This window comes from Schistocerca piceifrons, chromosome 5, assembly GCF_021461385.2.
Source record: "Schistocerca piceifrons isolate TAMUIC-IGC-003096 chromosome 5, iqSchPice1.1, whole genome shotgun sequence".
NCBI classification, from domain to species: Eukaryota; Metazoa; Arthropoda; class Insecta; order Orthoptera; family Acrididae; genus Schistocerca; species Schistocerca piceifrons.
Window position 1 is genome coordinate 441,177,687 of NC_060142.1, and position 16,980 is coordinate 441,194,666.

The following is a 16,980-nucleotide window of genomic DNA, read 5'->3' on the forward strand; positions in this document are numbered from 1 at the left end:
TTCACATAGTGTATACCGGGAACTGACTGCTAGGCATGGCCGATGTGAACTGACTGGGCACAGCCTGTGCTGCCTGAGTTGTTGTTGTTCCGCCGACAGATTGCACGGCCGAATTCTTGCGTGGCCTCTGGTGGACAGGACTTTACTTGCGGCAACTACTGTCCGTGACGCACCATGCCAATGTGCGCCTCCCGCGATCTTTCTGGTGGCTACTGCAGAATAATTCGAGCAAAGTGAAGTACAAGTTTGAGAAATTTGGCAGTGTTAAATTTCTGGGACTGCAACTTGATAACAAATTCAATTGGGAAGGGCAGACCACATAATTGCTGAAGCAGGTAAACAAGTTTGTAACTGCAGTGCGAATGGTGTCAGATGTAGGAGACAATATTTTAAAAAGCTTGCATACTTTGCTTACTTTCATTCTGTTATGTCATGTGGGGTCATATTCTGGAGTAACTTGTCAAACAAAGCAGAAGTTATTAGAGTGCAAAAGCATGTAATAAGACTCATTTGTAGTGTCTAAGTTCAAGAACATCATGTAGAAACTTGTTCAAGAAACTGGGTAGTCTAACCACTGCTTCTCATTATATTTATTGCAAATAATATGTCTCTATTTCCAGGAAACAGCTCAATACATAGTGTCAATACTAGGAATGTCTGCCCGCAGTAGCTGAATGGTCAATGTGATGGATTGTCAATCCTCTGGGCCGGGTTCGATTACCGGGTGGGTCGGGAATTTTCTCCGCCCAGGGACTGGGTGTTGTGCTCTCCTCATCATCATTCTATCATCCTCATCGACTGCAGGTCACCACAGAGGCATCAAATTGAAAGACCGGCACCTGGTGAATGGCCTGCCTGATGGGGGGCCATAGCCATACAATTAAATAAATAAATACTAGGAATAAGAACAATCTACATAAAGACCTACAATCACTTACTTTGGTTCAAAAAGGGGTCCAGTATTAAGGAAACCTGGTTGCAGATAAAGCATAATCTGTTTTAACTGTGCTCCATTTAAATTTCAAAAGACTTTTTGGTAGGGAACTCCTTCTTCCCTATTTATTAAAAGGGACAATTAGACCAACTTAAGTAAAGACGGCTGTTAGGTTTCAGTTTTGACAGCACTTAGTTAGAACAGTCAAGATTAGGTATTTTGTGTATGATAAATTTATTAATGGTGCATAACTACATTTCATGGAGACTGTGTATTAATTCTGTAAATATTAACAGTTCCAGTTTAAATGTAATGTGTTCACGTATCGTGAAAACATCCTGACAAAGGGTCAGGGAAATGAGTATTGTATTCAAATGTTCCATGTTTTTATGTTATACACAACCATGAGAATCATCTCATTTTTGAGTCTACAAAAAGAAATCTGAATCTAATCTAATCTAATCTCAACTATAAAGTGAAGACAACCACAAAGAACAATCACATAAAAAGTTGTATAAAATGAAACACAGTACTGATACCCAAAAGTTACTCATTCATTAACATTGGTAAAACTTCTCTAAACAGATGTAGTTTCTTTTTGTAAATAAAGTTGTTAAAAGCACTGTTAGAATTTTGAAATGGGAATTGAGATAAGGCAGAAAAAATGAAAATATGTAGCAGAGGGAGGTACAGTTAATAGATTGACAGTCATTTATGACACTTTGTATTGATATGTGGTTATGTGTAACACATTATAATAATTGAGTCTTCTGATTATAGTACATCATTAGAGAGAAACACTAAACAGCTGTGAAATATTGAAGAAGTCAACTCAGAAATAGGGAGGTATGGTACTAACTGCATCTAACAGGTCATCACGACTTTCTGCTGGCAATATACAATACCAGATCTTCTTGACTCAACTACAGCAGTTACAATATGTCTTCACATTTATGACAAAGGAGATATTTGGCTGATATCCACAGAGCAAGGCAGTTCTGTAATATCTTACACTTTTTTTTTTTTTTGCCTATCAGCAACATTTTGTGTGACCCAATGTCTTCTGCCATATCAATGATTATAAATTTTTGGTATACTAGCCACATCCTCTTATGATTTGATTTAGCAAGTATGCCAAATATTTTTGAAACATCAAGACTTTCCTTCCTGATACATTTGCAGTAATCTAGTCACTTATTGTTCAGTATGGCTGAGTAACTTTTTTGTATATATATCAGGATTTATTACTCAGTAAACGCACAAACACACACACACATTTTTCCTCACACAATACAGCTTTACTGTACTAGAGCATGATAACAGATTTTTACTCTTGACTTAAGCCTAAACAATTACACTTTTCTTTTAAACTATCTTGCAATATGGTTAATAACGTACCAAGTGTTATATTAGGTAGAAAGGATCTGCCACCATCTTCATTGAGATTTTTTGCCATCCATGACATAGCTTCAGACATTATTACTCCATTCACACTTGTCTGCCCACAGTCATACAACCCATTGCCTTGCTTGTGTATGTTGAGAAAAGCTCCTGTTAAACAGAGATAATGAGGATGTCACATTTTATGAAAAATGACTTCTGAAACTAAGGCAACTAGTAAGTAACAAGTCAAAATTCTTAGGTGTAACAAAAATCAGCCAAAACATTACATTTCAAATATTAGCATACGTCATGAGACACTTTCTTAATATAATGCTATGAGAAGTATAATTTCTTCCACGGTTTTCGTAAATTACTTCAGGCAAATGCTGGGACAGTTCCTATCATAAGGCCACATCTGACAACCTGTCGCATCCCTGTCAAACTAGACCTATAAGTATGTGAATGCCTGTATATATGAATTATGTTATTTTCATTGTTCTTATATTGTAATACCATGATATGTCCAACATCATTACAAGAGTGATCTGGGGGCAAATAAAACTACTGTTGCTACTACTGGCCACAGTTTTGTGACTCTTTAATATTTTTGCTATATCATGTTATTTAGACACTACCAGAGATGATACATATAATCAATAGTGATCTACTGCTCCAATAATGAAGGAGAACATAGAACATTTAGTGATGCTGAACACATGAAATTGACGCTATAATAATAAATAACCATCATTAAGCTACTGTGTTGTATTAGTACAGAGATAACTGATAAATGAACATAACAAGATTAGCAGAACAGTTGCTACTTTCATAAACACTAATTATCTGTGTAACACATGCAATGCAATTCAGATACTGATGTGTATTATGAAACACTTTCCTAACATAATTCACTGTTTCATCATGTATATTAAGTATCAGCCTTTTTGTGTATTACTGTTTGCTTCATAATTACCTTCATACAACAATAACTGCGAAACTTCTGTTTGCTAGAAGTAGGCATGTCTCTACTACTCCAATTACATTAATGTTTAACAGGTAATTCTGAAGAAAAAAAAGCTTTCATTTGAGGAAAACCATTAAGTTTTCTGTCAGATATAGCATTACAGCCAGATTGGCAATTATTTTTTATTTCAATTTTGGATGTGGTATTCACAACAGCTTATCCTTTTTTCTTGGAATCTCACTTTTCAACATGTTGCCTCCATTTATTCCACACTACTTCTCTGTGTCTTCTTTTTAAAGGAACAAATATGAAAGGGTTGCACAGCACACAGCAGACATAAATCTTCCTCACATAGAACAATGTGACAACCTTAACATATACTGTCACAATGTACAAGGATTGAGAAATAAAGTAAGTGAACTTGAAATTCTTACAAGTGATACTAATGTTTTGTCAGGCATGCACTTACTGTGTTTAGCGAACACTGGCTAAAAGAGTCAGAATTATCTTATCAGTATATTCAAAACTTCAGTTTAGTCCACCACTGTTCTAGGGAAAATTACAAAGGTGGTGGAACTTGTATATACATAAGAAATAGCATTAGCTGTGAACCTTTCCATCCCTGTGAAGTGTATTCCTTAGACAAAGACATTGAAATAGCTGGGGTAGTACTTGCCGACCTAAATATGTATATAATGTGTGTATATAGATTACCTTGTGGTAACTTTTCAGTCTTCCTCAGAAACTTTGCATTATTGCTAGAAAAAGCTCATCACACTCAAAAAAATATAATAATATGTGGTGATCTCAACATTGATATCCTTGAAGAATCTGCTCAAAAGTCCCAATTAGTAAATTTAATGATGTCATTCAACTTAAATATGAAAGTTATATGTCCTACGAGATTAAACAACTGTCTTGATCAGGTTGCTACTAACACTGATTGCACTGTAAAAATTATAGATGTTGGTTTTTCAGATCACAGAGCACTAACAATATATTTTAATCCACCACTCAATGTACTCCCAACAGGAGAAACAGTTATTAAATGTAGAAGTTACAGTGATAGCAACATAAACAACTTCATACTTAGCTTAGAGAAAGAAGACTGGCAAAGTGTATTTACTTCCTCAACAACAAATGAAAAATATGACAATTTTCTGCTGATATTTGAATATTACATTAATTGCCATTTCCCAGAGAAATCAAAGACTATCACTAACAAAAAACAGAATGCTTGGGTCACAAAAGGTATTAAAACTTCATCAGAAAAGATGAGGCTGCTGCACAGACTTGGCAAACTGGACAGTGGCAAATCCAAAGAGTTCAAGGTATACTATAAAAATTACAAAAACAGATACAGGAGAGTTACCAAAAGGGCTTAAAAAATCTCATAATGATAAAACAATTAGGTGCTCTTCCAACAAATGTAAGACCATCTGGGGTATAGTAAATGAACAGACTGGTAGAAAGTTAAGGATAGAGGATAAAATCACACTAAATATAGAAGGACAAAAGACTGAAAATGCACATAAAGTTGCCAATAAATTCAACAGCTATTTTTCAGAAATTTCCACAAATCTCCTAACCAACTCTTCAAATACTGTTCACTCTCCTCCCACAAATCTCCTGACTAACTCTCCAAACACTGCACACTCTTGTATCAAAAATAATACTCCTCTGAACTCCCTTTTCCTATCTCCTACAACACCATATGAAATTGAAGATATTATTTAAAAAAAGAGTCAAAAAGATTTATTCTGCAGGGTATGATCTGACACCCTACTTCTTACTTCGTAAGTGTTCAGATACATCAGTGGACCCCTGTCAAATATCACAAATACCTCATTTATAGAGGGAACATTTCCAAACCAGCTAAAACTTGCTAAAATTATACCTCTCTACAAGAAGGGAGAGAAAACGGACATGACAAACCATAGGCCAATTGCTATACTATCTGCCTTCTCAAAAATATTTGAATACTGTATGTTAACTAGATTAGAAATATGTTTAAATTCTAACAACATAATCACATCTTCCCAATACGTATTTCGGAAAAATAGGTCCACCACACATGCTCTGTATGCATTTCTAGAAAAGTGCTCAAGTTTCATTGACCATAAACAACCTGCTGTCGGTATATTTCTTGATCAGTCCAAGGCCTTTGACATGGTCGACCACAAGCTGCTGCTTATGAAACTCCATAAGTATGGCATTAGAGGTGTAGCCCACAATTGGTTCCATAGCTACCTTAGTCAAAGAAAGCAATATATAGAAATAAGAAAATCAGAGACATTCAGGCACTGCAGGTCAGATATACTACATACAACAAATGGTGTCCCTCAGGGATCTGTCCTTGGCTCTGTTCTTTTCATATTGTTCATAAATGATCTCCCAGAACACATACCAAATGCCAGCTCCTTTCTGTATGCGGATGACACAAATATATTGATAACCAGTAGAGGTGACCCATTGCAAGATGCAGTTAATGAAACTACTTGTCATTTACAGTTGTGGTTTGAAGCAAATAGACTACTCGCAAATACTCAAAAATCTGTAAGTATAAACTTCCATACTAGTCAAAATCTAACCCCCTTCAATGCAGTCATAGTTATCGGCAAAGAAGACATTATGAACAGGCAGGACACCAAGTTTCTTGGACTTACCATCAGTAACACACTAAATTGAAAACCACATATTGAGGCATTATCACAAAAGCTTAGTAAAACCTGCTATCTATTACGATCTTTAAAAGACACAGCCAGTGTAGATACCTTGAAGCTGGTGTAACATGCCCTGTTTGAGTCTTTCTTATGCTATGGTTTAATCTTCTGGGGAAAGAGCTCTGATTCTCTCACAATTTTCAAGTTACAAAAACAAGTAGTAGGAATAATGAAACGTAAAAAAAGAACTGAACACTGTAAATCACTATTTCAACAGCTAAAAATCCTGCCACTGCCATGCTTGTATATACTGAAACTAGCTTGTTTTACAGTACAGCACTTGGATGCCCTCGACAGAAATGCAGACTGCCACCAGAAACAAAACACAGTCACAAATTATAGCCCACAACACAAAATTATATGTGAATGGGGTTAAATGTATGGGCATTAAAATATACATCCACCTCCCAACAGACATAAAAACAAGCAAAAACCCGAAAATAATGAGAATTAAATTAAAGGAATTGCTACTAAATCACTGTTTCTATTCCATACATGAATTTCTTGAAACAAAATTTTAATTACTTGCAATAAGCTGTTTATTCAGTTGTAGATGTTTCTACTTAGTAAGATAGTTTAATTATTGTACCTTCTCTATATTCTGTCTGTATCTCATACATGTATTCTGATATGTGAACCATGTACCACAATATTTTAATTACTTGTAAAAAGCTGTATATTCATTTGTAGATATTTCTGCTTAGTAAGATAATTTAATTATTGTTTGTTACTCATATTCTGTCTGTATTTCATATGTATTCTGCTATGTGCAGTATGCACCACTGTCATCTCTCATCACACACCAACTTTTTTATATTTTGTCTATATATCCTATACGTATTCTGCTATGTGAGTTATGTGCCACTACTGTTATCTCTTATTATATACCATATAAACATAATTTTTCAAATTGACTTGTCCTATATCATGATGTGCTTTGCTGTACAAATTGTATGATCTACAGGACCAATAACAAATCAAATCAAATTATCCTATACTTCAGACATGTGGGTGATTCAAAGTCTGACATCTTCTGGACTAAGTTACATTACATTATTTTAATACTTGTTCCATAGATCATGAATATGACATTTTGTAGAGATGTGTAATCTGTTAGTTTCACATAAGTTTGCTTTACAATACATATATATATATATATATATATATATATATATATATATATATATATATATATATATATATATATCTAAAAAGAAAGATGATGAAACTTACCAAACAAAAGCGCTGGCAGGTCGATAGACACACAAACAAACACAAACATACACACAAAATTCTAGCTTTCGCAACCAATGGTTGCCTCGTCAGGAAAGAGGGAAGGAGAAGGAAAGACAAAAGGATATGGGTTTTAAGGGAGAGGGTAAGGAGTCATTCCAATCCCGGGAGCGGAAAGACTTACCTTAGGGGGAAAAAAGGACAGGTATACACTCGCACACACACACATATCCATCCACACATACACAGACACAAGCAGACATTTGTAAAGGCCTGTCCTTTTTCTGCAGACATTTGTAAAGGCCTGTCCTTTTTTCCCCCTAAGGTAAGTCTTTCCGCTCCCGGGATTGGAATGACTCCTTACCCTCTCCCTTAAAACCCATATCCTTTTGTCTTTCCTTCTCCTTCCCTCTTTCCTGACGAGGCAACCATTGGTTGCGAAAGCTAGAATTTTGTGTGTATGTTTGTGTTTGTTTGTGTGTCTATCGACCTGCCAGCGCTTTTGTTTGGTAAGTTTCATCATCTTTCTTTTTAGATATATTTTTCCCACGTGGAATGTTTCCCTCTATTATATTCATATATATATATATATATATATATATATATATATATATATATATATATATATATATATATATATATATATATATATATATATATGTAGAGGGAAACATTCCACGTGGGAAAAATATATCTAAAAACAAAGGTGATGTGACTTAGCGAACGAAAGCGCTGGCAGGTCGATAGACACACAAACAAACACAAACACACACACAAAATTCAAGCTTTCGCAACAAACTGTTGCCTCATCAGGAAAGAGGGAAGGAGAGGAAAAGACGAAAGGATGTGGGTTTTAAGGGAGAGGGTAAGGAGTCATTCCAATCCCGGGAGCGGAAAGACTTACCTTAGGGGGAAAAAAGGACGGGTATACACTCGCACACACACACATAATCCATCCACACATATACAGACACAAGCAGACATATTTAAAGACCCTCTCCCTTAAAACCCACATCCTTTCGTCTTTCCCTCTCCTTCCCTCTTTCCTGATGAGGCAACAGTTTGTTGCGAAAGCTTGAATTTTGTGTGTATGTTTGTGTTTGTTTGTGTGTCTATCGCCCTGCCAGCGCTTTCGTTCGGTAAGTCACCTCATCTTTGTTTTTGTATATAATTTTTCCCACGTGGAATGTTTCCCTCTATTTTATATATATATATATATATATGATATGGTTATAATAGAGGGAAACATTCCACGTAGGAAATATATATCTAAAAACAAAGATGATGTGACTTACCAAATGAAAGTGCTGGCAGGTCGACAGACACACAAACAAACACAAACATACACACAAAATTCAAGCTTTCGCAACAAACTGTTGCCTCATCAGGAAAGAGGGAAGGAGAGGGAAAGACGAAAGGATGTGGGTTTTAAGGGAGAGGGTAAGGAGTCATTCCAATCCCGGGAGCGGAAAGACTTACCTTAGGGAGAAAAAAGGACGGGTACACACTCGCACACACACACATATCCATCCACACATATACAGACACAAGCAGACATATTTAAAGACAAAGAGTTTGGGCAGAGATGTCAGTCGAGGCAGAAGTGCAGAGGCAAAGATGTTGTTGAATGACAGGTGAGGTATGAGTGGCGGCAACTTGAAATTAGCGGAGATTCAGGCCTGGTGGATAACGGGAAGAGAGGATATATTGAAGAGCAAGTTCCCATCTCCGGAGTTCGGATAGGTTGGTGTTAGTGGGAAGTATCCAGATAACCCGGACGGTGTAACACTGTGCCAAGATATGCTGGCCGTGCACCAAGGCATGTTTAGCCACAGGGTGATCCTCATTACCAACAAACACTGTCTGCCTGTGTCCATTCATGCGAATGGACAGTTTGTTGCTGGTCATTCCCACATAGAATGCGTCACAGTGTAGACAGGTCAGTTGGTAGATCACGTGGGTGCTTTCACACGTGGCTCTGCCTTTGATCGTGTACACCTTCCGGGTTACAGGACTGGAGTAGGTGGTGGTGGGAGGGTGCATGGGACAGGTTTTACACCGGGGGCGGTTACAAGGGTAGGAGCCAGAGGGTAGGGAAGGTGGTTTGGGGATTTCATAGGGATGAACTAAGAGGTTACGAAGGTTAGGTGGACGGCGGAAAGACACTCTTGGTGGAGTGGGGAGGATTTCATGAAGGATGGATCTCATTTCTGGGCAGGATTTTAGGAAGTCGTATCCCTGCTGGAGAGCCACATTCAGAATCTGATCCAGTCCCGGAAAGTATCCTGTCACAAGTGGGGCACTTTTGTGGTTCTTCTGTGGGAGGTTCTGGGTTTGAGAGGATGAGGAAGTTGCTCTGGTTATTTGCTTCTGTACCAGGTCGGGAGGGTAGTTGCAGGATGCGAAAGCTGTTGTCAGGTTGTTGGTGTAATGCTTCAGGGATTCCGGACTGGAGCAGATTCGTTTGCCACGAAGACCTAGGCTGTAGGGAAGGGACCGTTTGATGTGGAATGGGTGGCAGCTGTCGTAATGGAGGTACTGTTGCTTGTTGGTGGGTTTGATGTGGACGGACGTGTGAAGCTGGCCATTGGACAGGTGGAGGTCAACATCAAGGAAAGTGGCATGGGATTTGGAGTAGGACCAGGTGAATCTGATGGAACCAAAGGAGTTGAGGTTGGAGAGGATATTCTGGAGTTCTTCTTCACTGTGAGTCCAGATCATGAAGATGTCATCAATAAATCTGTACCAAACTTTGGGTTGGCAGGCCTGGGTAACCAAGAAGGCTTCCTCTAAGCGACCCATGAATAGGTTGGCGTACGAAGGGGCCATCCTGGTACCCATGGATGTTCCCTTTAATTGCTGGTATGTCTGGCCTTCAAAAGTGAAGAAGTTGTGGGTCAGGATGAAGCTGGCTAAGGTAATGAGGAAAGAGGTTTTAGGTAGGGTGGCAGGTGATCGGCGTGAAAGGAAGTGCTCCATCGCAGCGAGGCCCTGGACGTGCGGGATATTTGTGTATAAGGAAGTGGCATCAATGGTTACAAGGATGGTTTCTGGGGGTAACGGATTGGGTAAGGATTCCAGGCGTTCGAGAAAGTGGTTGGTGTCTTTGATGAAGGATGGGAGACTGCACGTAATGGGTTGAAGGTGTTGATCTACGTAGGCAGAGATACGTTCTGTGGGGGCTTGGTAACCAGCTACAATGGGACGGCCAGGATGATTGGGTTTGTGAATTTTAGGAAGAAGGTAGAAGGTAGGGGTGCGGGGTGTCGGTGGGGTCAGGAGGTTGATGGAGTCAGGTGAAAGGTTTTGTAGGGGGCCTAAGGTTCTGAGGATTCCCTGAAGCTCCGCCTGGACATCAGGAATGGGATTACCTTGGCAAACTTTGTATGTGGTGTTGTCTGAAAGCTGACGCAGTCCCTCAGCCACATACTCCCGACGATCAAGTACCACGGTCGTGGAACCCTTGTCCGCCGGAAGAATGATGATGGACCGGTCAGCCTTCAGATCACGGATAGCCTGGGCTTCAGCAGTGGTGATGTTGGGAGTAGGATTAAGGTTTTTTAAGAAGGATTGAGAGGCAAGGCTGGAAGTCAGAAATTCCTGGAAGGTTTGGAGAGGGTGATTTTGAGGAAGAGGAGGTGGGTCCCGCTGTGACGGAGGACGGAACTGTTCCAGGCAGGGTTCAATTTGGATAGTGTCTTGGGGAGTTGGATCATTAGGGGTAGGATTAGGATCATTTTTCTTCGTGGCAAAGTGATACTTCCAGCAGAGAGTACGAGTGTAGGACAGTAAATCTTTGACGAGGGCTGTTTGGTTGAATCTGGGAGTGGGGCTGAAGGTGAGGCCTTTGGATAGGACAGAGGTTTCAGATTGGGAGAGAGGTTTGGAGGAAAGGTTAACTACTGAATTAGGGTGTTGTGGTGCCAGATTGTGTTGCTTGGAATTTTGAGGTTTTGGAGGGAGTGGAGCTGGAAGTGGGAGACTGAGTAGATGGGAGAGACTGGGTTTGTGTGCAATGAGAGGTGGTTGAGGTTTGCTGGAAAGGTTGTGAAGGGTGAGTGAGTTGCCTTTCCGGAGGTGGGAAACCAGGAGATTGGATAGTTTTTTGAGGTGAAGGGTGGCATGCTGCTCTAATTTGCGGTTGGCCTGTAGGAGGATGCTCTGAATAGCCGGTGTGGATGTGGGAGAGGAAAGATTGAGGACTTTTATTAAGGATAGGAGTTGACAGGTGTGTTCAACTCCTATCCTTAATAAAAGTCCTCAATCTTTCCTCTCCCACATCCACACCGGCTATTCAGAGCATTCTCCTACAGGCCAACCGCAAATTAGAGCAGCATGCCACCCTTCACCTCAAAAAACTATCCAATCTCCTGGTTTCCCACCTCCGGAAAGGCAACTCACTCACCCTTCACAACCTTTCCAGCAAACCTCAACCACCTCTCATTGCACACAAACCCAGTCTCTCCCATCTACTCAGTCTCCCACTTCCAGCTCCACTCCCTCCAAAACCTCAAAATTCCAAGCAACACAATCTGGCACCACAACACCCTAATTCAGTAGTTAACCTTTCCTCCAAACCTCTCTCCCAATCTGAAACCTCTGTCCTATCCAAAGGCCTCACCTTCAGCCCCACTCCCAGATTCAACCAAACAGCCCTCGTCAAAGATTTACTGTCCTACACTCGTACTCTCTGCTGGAAGTATCACTTTGCCACGAAGAAAAATGATCCTAATCCTACCCCTAATGATCCAACTCCCCAAGACACTATCCAAATTGAACCCTGCCTGGAACAGTTCCGTCCTCCGTCACAGCGGGACCCACCTCCTCTTCCTCAAAATCACCCTCTCCAAACCTTCCAGGAATTTCTGACTTCCAGCCTTGCCTCTCAATCCTTCTTAAAAAACCTTAATCCTACTCCCAACATCACCACTGCTGAAGCCCAGGCTATCCGTGATCTGAAGGCTGACCGGTCCATCATCATTCTTCCGGCGGACAAGGGTTCCACGACCGTGGTACTTGATCGTCGGGAGTATGTGGCTGAGGGACTGCGTCAGCTTTCAGACAACACCACATACAAAGTTTGCCAAGGTAATCCCATTCCTGATGTCCAGGCGGAGCTTCAGGGAATCCTCAGAACCTTAGGCCCCCTACAAAACCTTTCACCTGACTCCATCAACCTCCTGACCCCACCGACACCCCGCACCCCTACCTTCTACCTTCTTCCTAAAATTCACAAACCCAATCATCCTGGCCGTCCCATTGTAGCTGGTTACCAAGCCCCCACAGAACGTATCTCTGCCTACGTAGATCAACACCTTCAACCCATTACGTGCAGTCTCCCATCCTTCATCAAAGACACCAACCACTTTCTCGAACGCCTGGAATCCTTACCCAATCCGTTACCCCCAGAAACCATCCTTGTAACCATTGATGCCACTTCCTTATACACAAATATCCCGCACGTCCAGGGCCTCGCTGCGATGGAGCACTTCCTTTCACGCCGATCACCTGCCACCCTACCTAAAACCTCTTTCCTCATTACCTTAGCCAGCTTCATCCTGACCCACAACTTCTTCACTTTTGAAGGCCAGACATACCAGCAATTAAAGGGAACATCCATGGGTACCAGGATGGCCCCTTCGTACGCCAACCTATTCATGGGTCGCTTAGAGGAAGCCTTCTTGGTTACCCAGGCCTGCCAACCCAAAGTTTGGTACAGATTTATTGATGACATCTTCATGATCTGGACTCACAGTGAAGAAGAACTCCAGAATATCCTCTCCAACCTCAACTCCTTTGGTTCCATCAGATTCACCTGGTCCTACTCCAAATCCCATGCCACTTTCCTTGATGTTGACCTCCACCTGTCCAATGGCCAGCTTCACACGTCCGTCCACATCAAACCCACCAACAAGCAACAGTACCTCCATTACGACAGCTGCCACCCATTCCACATCAAACGGTCCCTTCCCTACAGCCTAGGTCTTCGTGGCAAACGAATCTGCTCCAGTCCGGAATCCCTGAAGCATTACACCAACAACCTGACAACAGCTTTCGCATCCCGCAACTACCCTCCCGACCTGGTACAGAAGCAAATAACCAGAGCAACTTCCTCATCCTCTCAAACCCAGAACCTCCCACAGAAGAACCACAAAAGTGCCCCACTTGTGACAGGATACTTTCCGGGACTGGATCAGATTCTGAATGTGGCTCTCCAGCAGGGATACGACTTCCTAAAATCCTGCCCAGAAATGAGATCCATCCTTCATGAAATCCTCCCCACTCCACAAAGAGTGTCTTTCCGCCGTCCACCTAACCTTCGTAACCTCTTAGTTCATCCCTATGAAATCCCCAAACCACCTTCCCTACCCTCTGGCTCCTACCCTTGTAACCGCCCCCGGTGTAAAACCTGTCCCATGCACCCTCCCACCACCACCTACTCCAGTCCTGTAACCCGGAAGGTGTACACGATCAAAGGCAGAGCCACGTGTGAAAGCACCCACGTGATCTACCAACTGACCTGTCTACACTGTGACGCATTCTATGTGGGAATGACCAGCAACAAACTGTCCATTCGCATGAATGGACACAGGCAGACAGTGTTTGTTGGTAATGAGGATCACCCTGTCGCTAAACATGCCTTGGTGCACGGCCAGCACATCTTGGCACAGTGTTACACCGTCCGGGTTATCTGGATACTTCCCACTAACACCAACCTATCCGAACTCCGGAGATGGGAACTTGCTCTTCAATATATCCTCTCTTCCCGTTATCCACCAGGCCTGAATCTCCGCTAATTTCAAGTTGCCGCCACTCATACCTCACCTGTCATTCAACAACATCTTTGCCTCTGCACTTCTGCCTCGACTGACATCTCTGCCCAAACTCTTTGTCTTTAAATATGTCTGCTTGTGTCTGTATATGTGTGGATGGATATGTGTGTGTGTGCGAGTGTATACCCGTCCTTTTTTCTCCCTAAGGTAAGTCTTTCCGCTCCCGGGATTGGAATGACTCCTTACCCTCTCCCTTAAAACCCACATCTTTTCGTCTTTCCCTCTTTCCTGATGAGGCAACAGTTTGTTGCGAAAGCTTGAATTTTGTGTGTATGTTTGTGTTTGTTTGTGTGTCTGTCGACCTGCCAGCACTTTCATTTGGTAAGTCACATCATCTTTGTTTTTTATATATATATATATATATATATATATATATATATATATATATATATATATATATATATATATATATATTATTTTACCAATTGGGACTAGTAGGCACCAGCCTAAAGGCCCCATGCCTTTGAAAGAGCCCATACTATGCTGCAAAAACAATTACTCCTGGAAGGCAGTCTGGTCCATTGTAAAATCAGAACTGGTGATGAGAACTAACAGCCAAGTTATCTCCAAAATTAAGGTGGGAAATAAAACTATAACCAATCCTGCTCTGATTTCAGAATCTTTTAGCAATATTTTTTTATAAATGTGTCAAAGTCTGTTGCAGATGGAGATGGTTATACCGAAGAAGTACAATTAGGTCAGAAGGTTGAAGAATGGTTTAACAAATTTAAAGAAATTTCAGCAAGAGATATAGAGAACACTTTATTACAGCTCAGGTCGTGTTTTAGAGAGGTTCAGGTCATACCTGAAAAAGAGACAACAAAGAGTAGTTACATCATCAAACAAGGGAAATTTCTTCTCTGAATGGATGATTATTACACAAGGCGTTCCACAAGGCTCAATTCTGGGTCCAATTTTATTCTTACTTTACATAAATGACTTGCCACAAAACATAAATTCACACTCAATTTTATTCGCTGATGTTACATCTGCCCTCATAAAAAGCAGTCACTCAGAACAAATTCCCTCAACTGTCACAAATCTACTAGACAGTTTAGAAAACTGGTTCCAGCTAAATGGGTTAAAATTGAATATTGGAAAAACACATTTACTACAGTTCAAAATTAAAAACTCTGAGATAAATGAAATTCATATTACCTGCAGAAACCAGAAACTAAAAGAATCAGATTGTGTTAAATTTTTAGGAATACATTTGGACCAAAATTTATCCTGGTCTTCACATATAGAATACCTAGCAAATAAGTTAAACAGCCCGACCTTTGCTATGAAGATTTTGTTATATTTGACTAGCATGGAGATAAGAAAAGTATTTATCACAGCTATTTTGAAGTTGTTATAAGGTATGGCATTATCTTTTGGGGTAATACAAGCAAAATCATTAGAATATTAAAATTCCAAAAATCAATTGTTAGAAATATGTGTAACGCAAGACCAAAGAATCTTGTTGCTCACTGTTAAGAAATCTAAGAATATTACATGCCCCCTGTTTGTACATCTATGAACTGATTATTGTTGTATACAGTAACCCTATGTAATTCATAGACAACTATTTTAAGCATCAATACAGCACTAGGAATCAGACAAACTTCATGCTTTCTAATCACAGGTTAAAGTTATATACATAACCCCAGAATATATGGGCATGAAAATCTACAACACGCTAAAAAGAAACAAATAAACAGCATGGCGCTAGGGCAACTGAAACCAAAGCTGCACAAGTCATTAGTGGAGAAACGTTACTACTCCATAGAAGAACTTATGAATGATGATGTGGAAGTCTGAGCAAGGAAACATCACCTGTAAATTAAGCTTAGCAGTTTTGTGTCAAGTAAATGATTGTAAAAATATGTTCACTATGTAAACGCTGTTGTTATATATTACTTTGTAATACATGTAAACTGGAATGTTGATATATTTTTTTGTAATACAATATATATAGAAATTGTAATTGTAATGTAAATGTAATGTTGGCCAGTCCCCAGAACATCAGACCTGTGATTTGACTTTATATGTTATGGGATAATGAAAATTCTGATTCTGATTCTCAAATAAATTCAGCATGTCTAATAATAAGTTAGTTGGTCACATATACTCTTCCTTAGATTTCAGGTTTCAGAACTGTGATCCTGTCCTCACCATATTTCCTTTTGAATATTTCTATGCCACTTCAGTTTGGGAGTTATGTAATACTTGTTTTTTTGCAAAAGAACTTTATAGAATTAAGTACTTAATGCGTATTATTGTTATCTCATTTATTTTATGTCAGCAAGAACATTTTGTATTTCAAAATTCAATGACCTGAAACCCCAGAAAAATTGTCAACCTTACATGTCTACATCAGATACAAATTAAAGTAAATGCAATAAAATTTTGAAAAATTATGCAATTTGGATTTCCCAGTAATATATGAATTTTTATTCCAATTTCATTCAGTGCAAATCACAGTTTATATTCCTGTCTTCCTGAAGAGGGGCAGCGGCCTTTTCAGTAGTTGCAGGGGCAACAGTCTGGATGATTGACTGATCTGGCCTTGTAACACTAACCAAAACTGCCTTGCTGTGCTGGTACTGCGAACGGCTGAAAGCGAGGGGAAACTACGGCCATAGTTTTTCCCGAGGGCATGCAGCTTTACTGTATAGTTAAATGATGATGGCGTCCTCTTGGGTAAAACATTCCGGAGGTAAAATAGTCCCCCATTCGGATCTCCGGGCGGGGACTACTCAAGAGGACGTCGTTATCAGGAGAAAGAAAACTGGCGTTCCGCGGATCGGAGTGTGGAATGTCAGATCCCTTAATCGGGCAGGTAGGTTAGAAAACTTAAAAAGGGAAATGGATAGGTTAAAGTTAGATATAGTGGGAATTAGTGAAGTTTGGTGGCAGGAGGAACAA

At 40.2% G+C, this 16,980-nt stretch overlaps 1 protein-coding gene across 1 annotated transcript in view; it reads right to left on the bottom strand.

The window, feature by feature from the left end:
* LOC124799064 (metabotropic glutamate receptor-like) overlaps positions 1-16,980 on the bottom strand; it is a 131,006-nt gene that overhangs the window by 11,691 nt on the left and 102,335 nt on the right. The window contains exon 3 of the mRNA XM_047262602.1: positions 2,333-2,485. Within this exon, the coding sequence (XP_047118558.1) occupies positions 2,333-2,485 (153 nt within the window). The remainder of the gene's footprint in view (positions 1-2,332; positions 2,486-16,980) is intronic.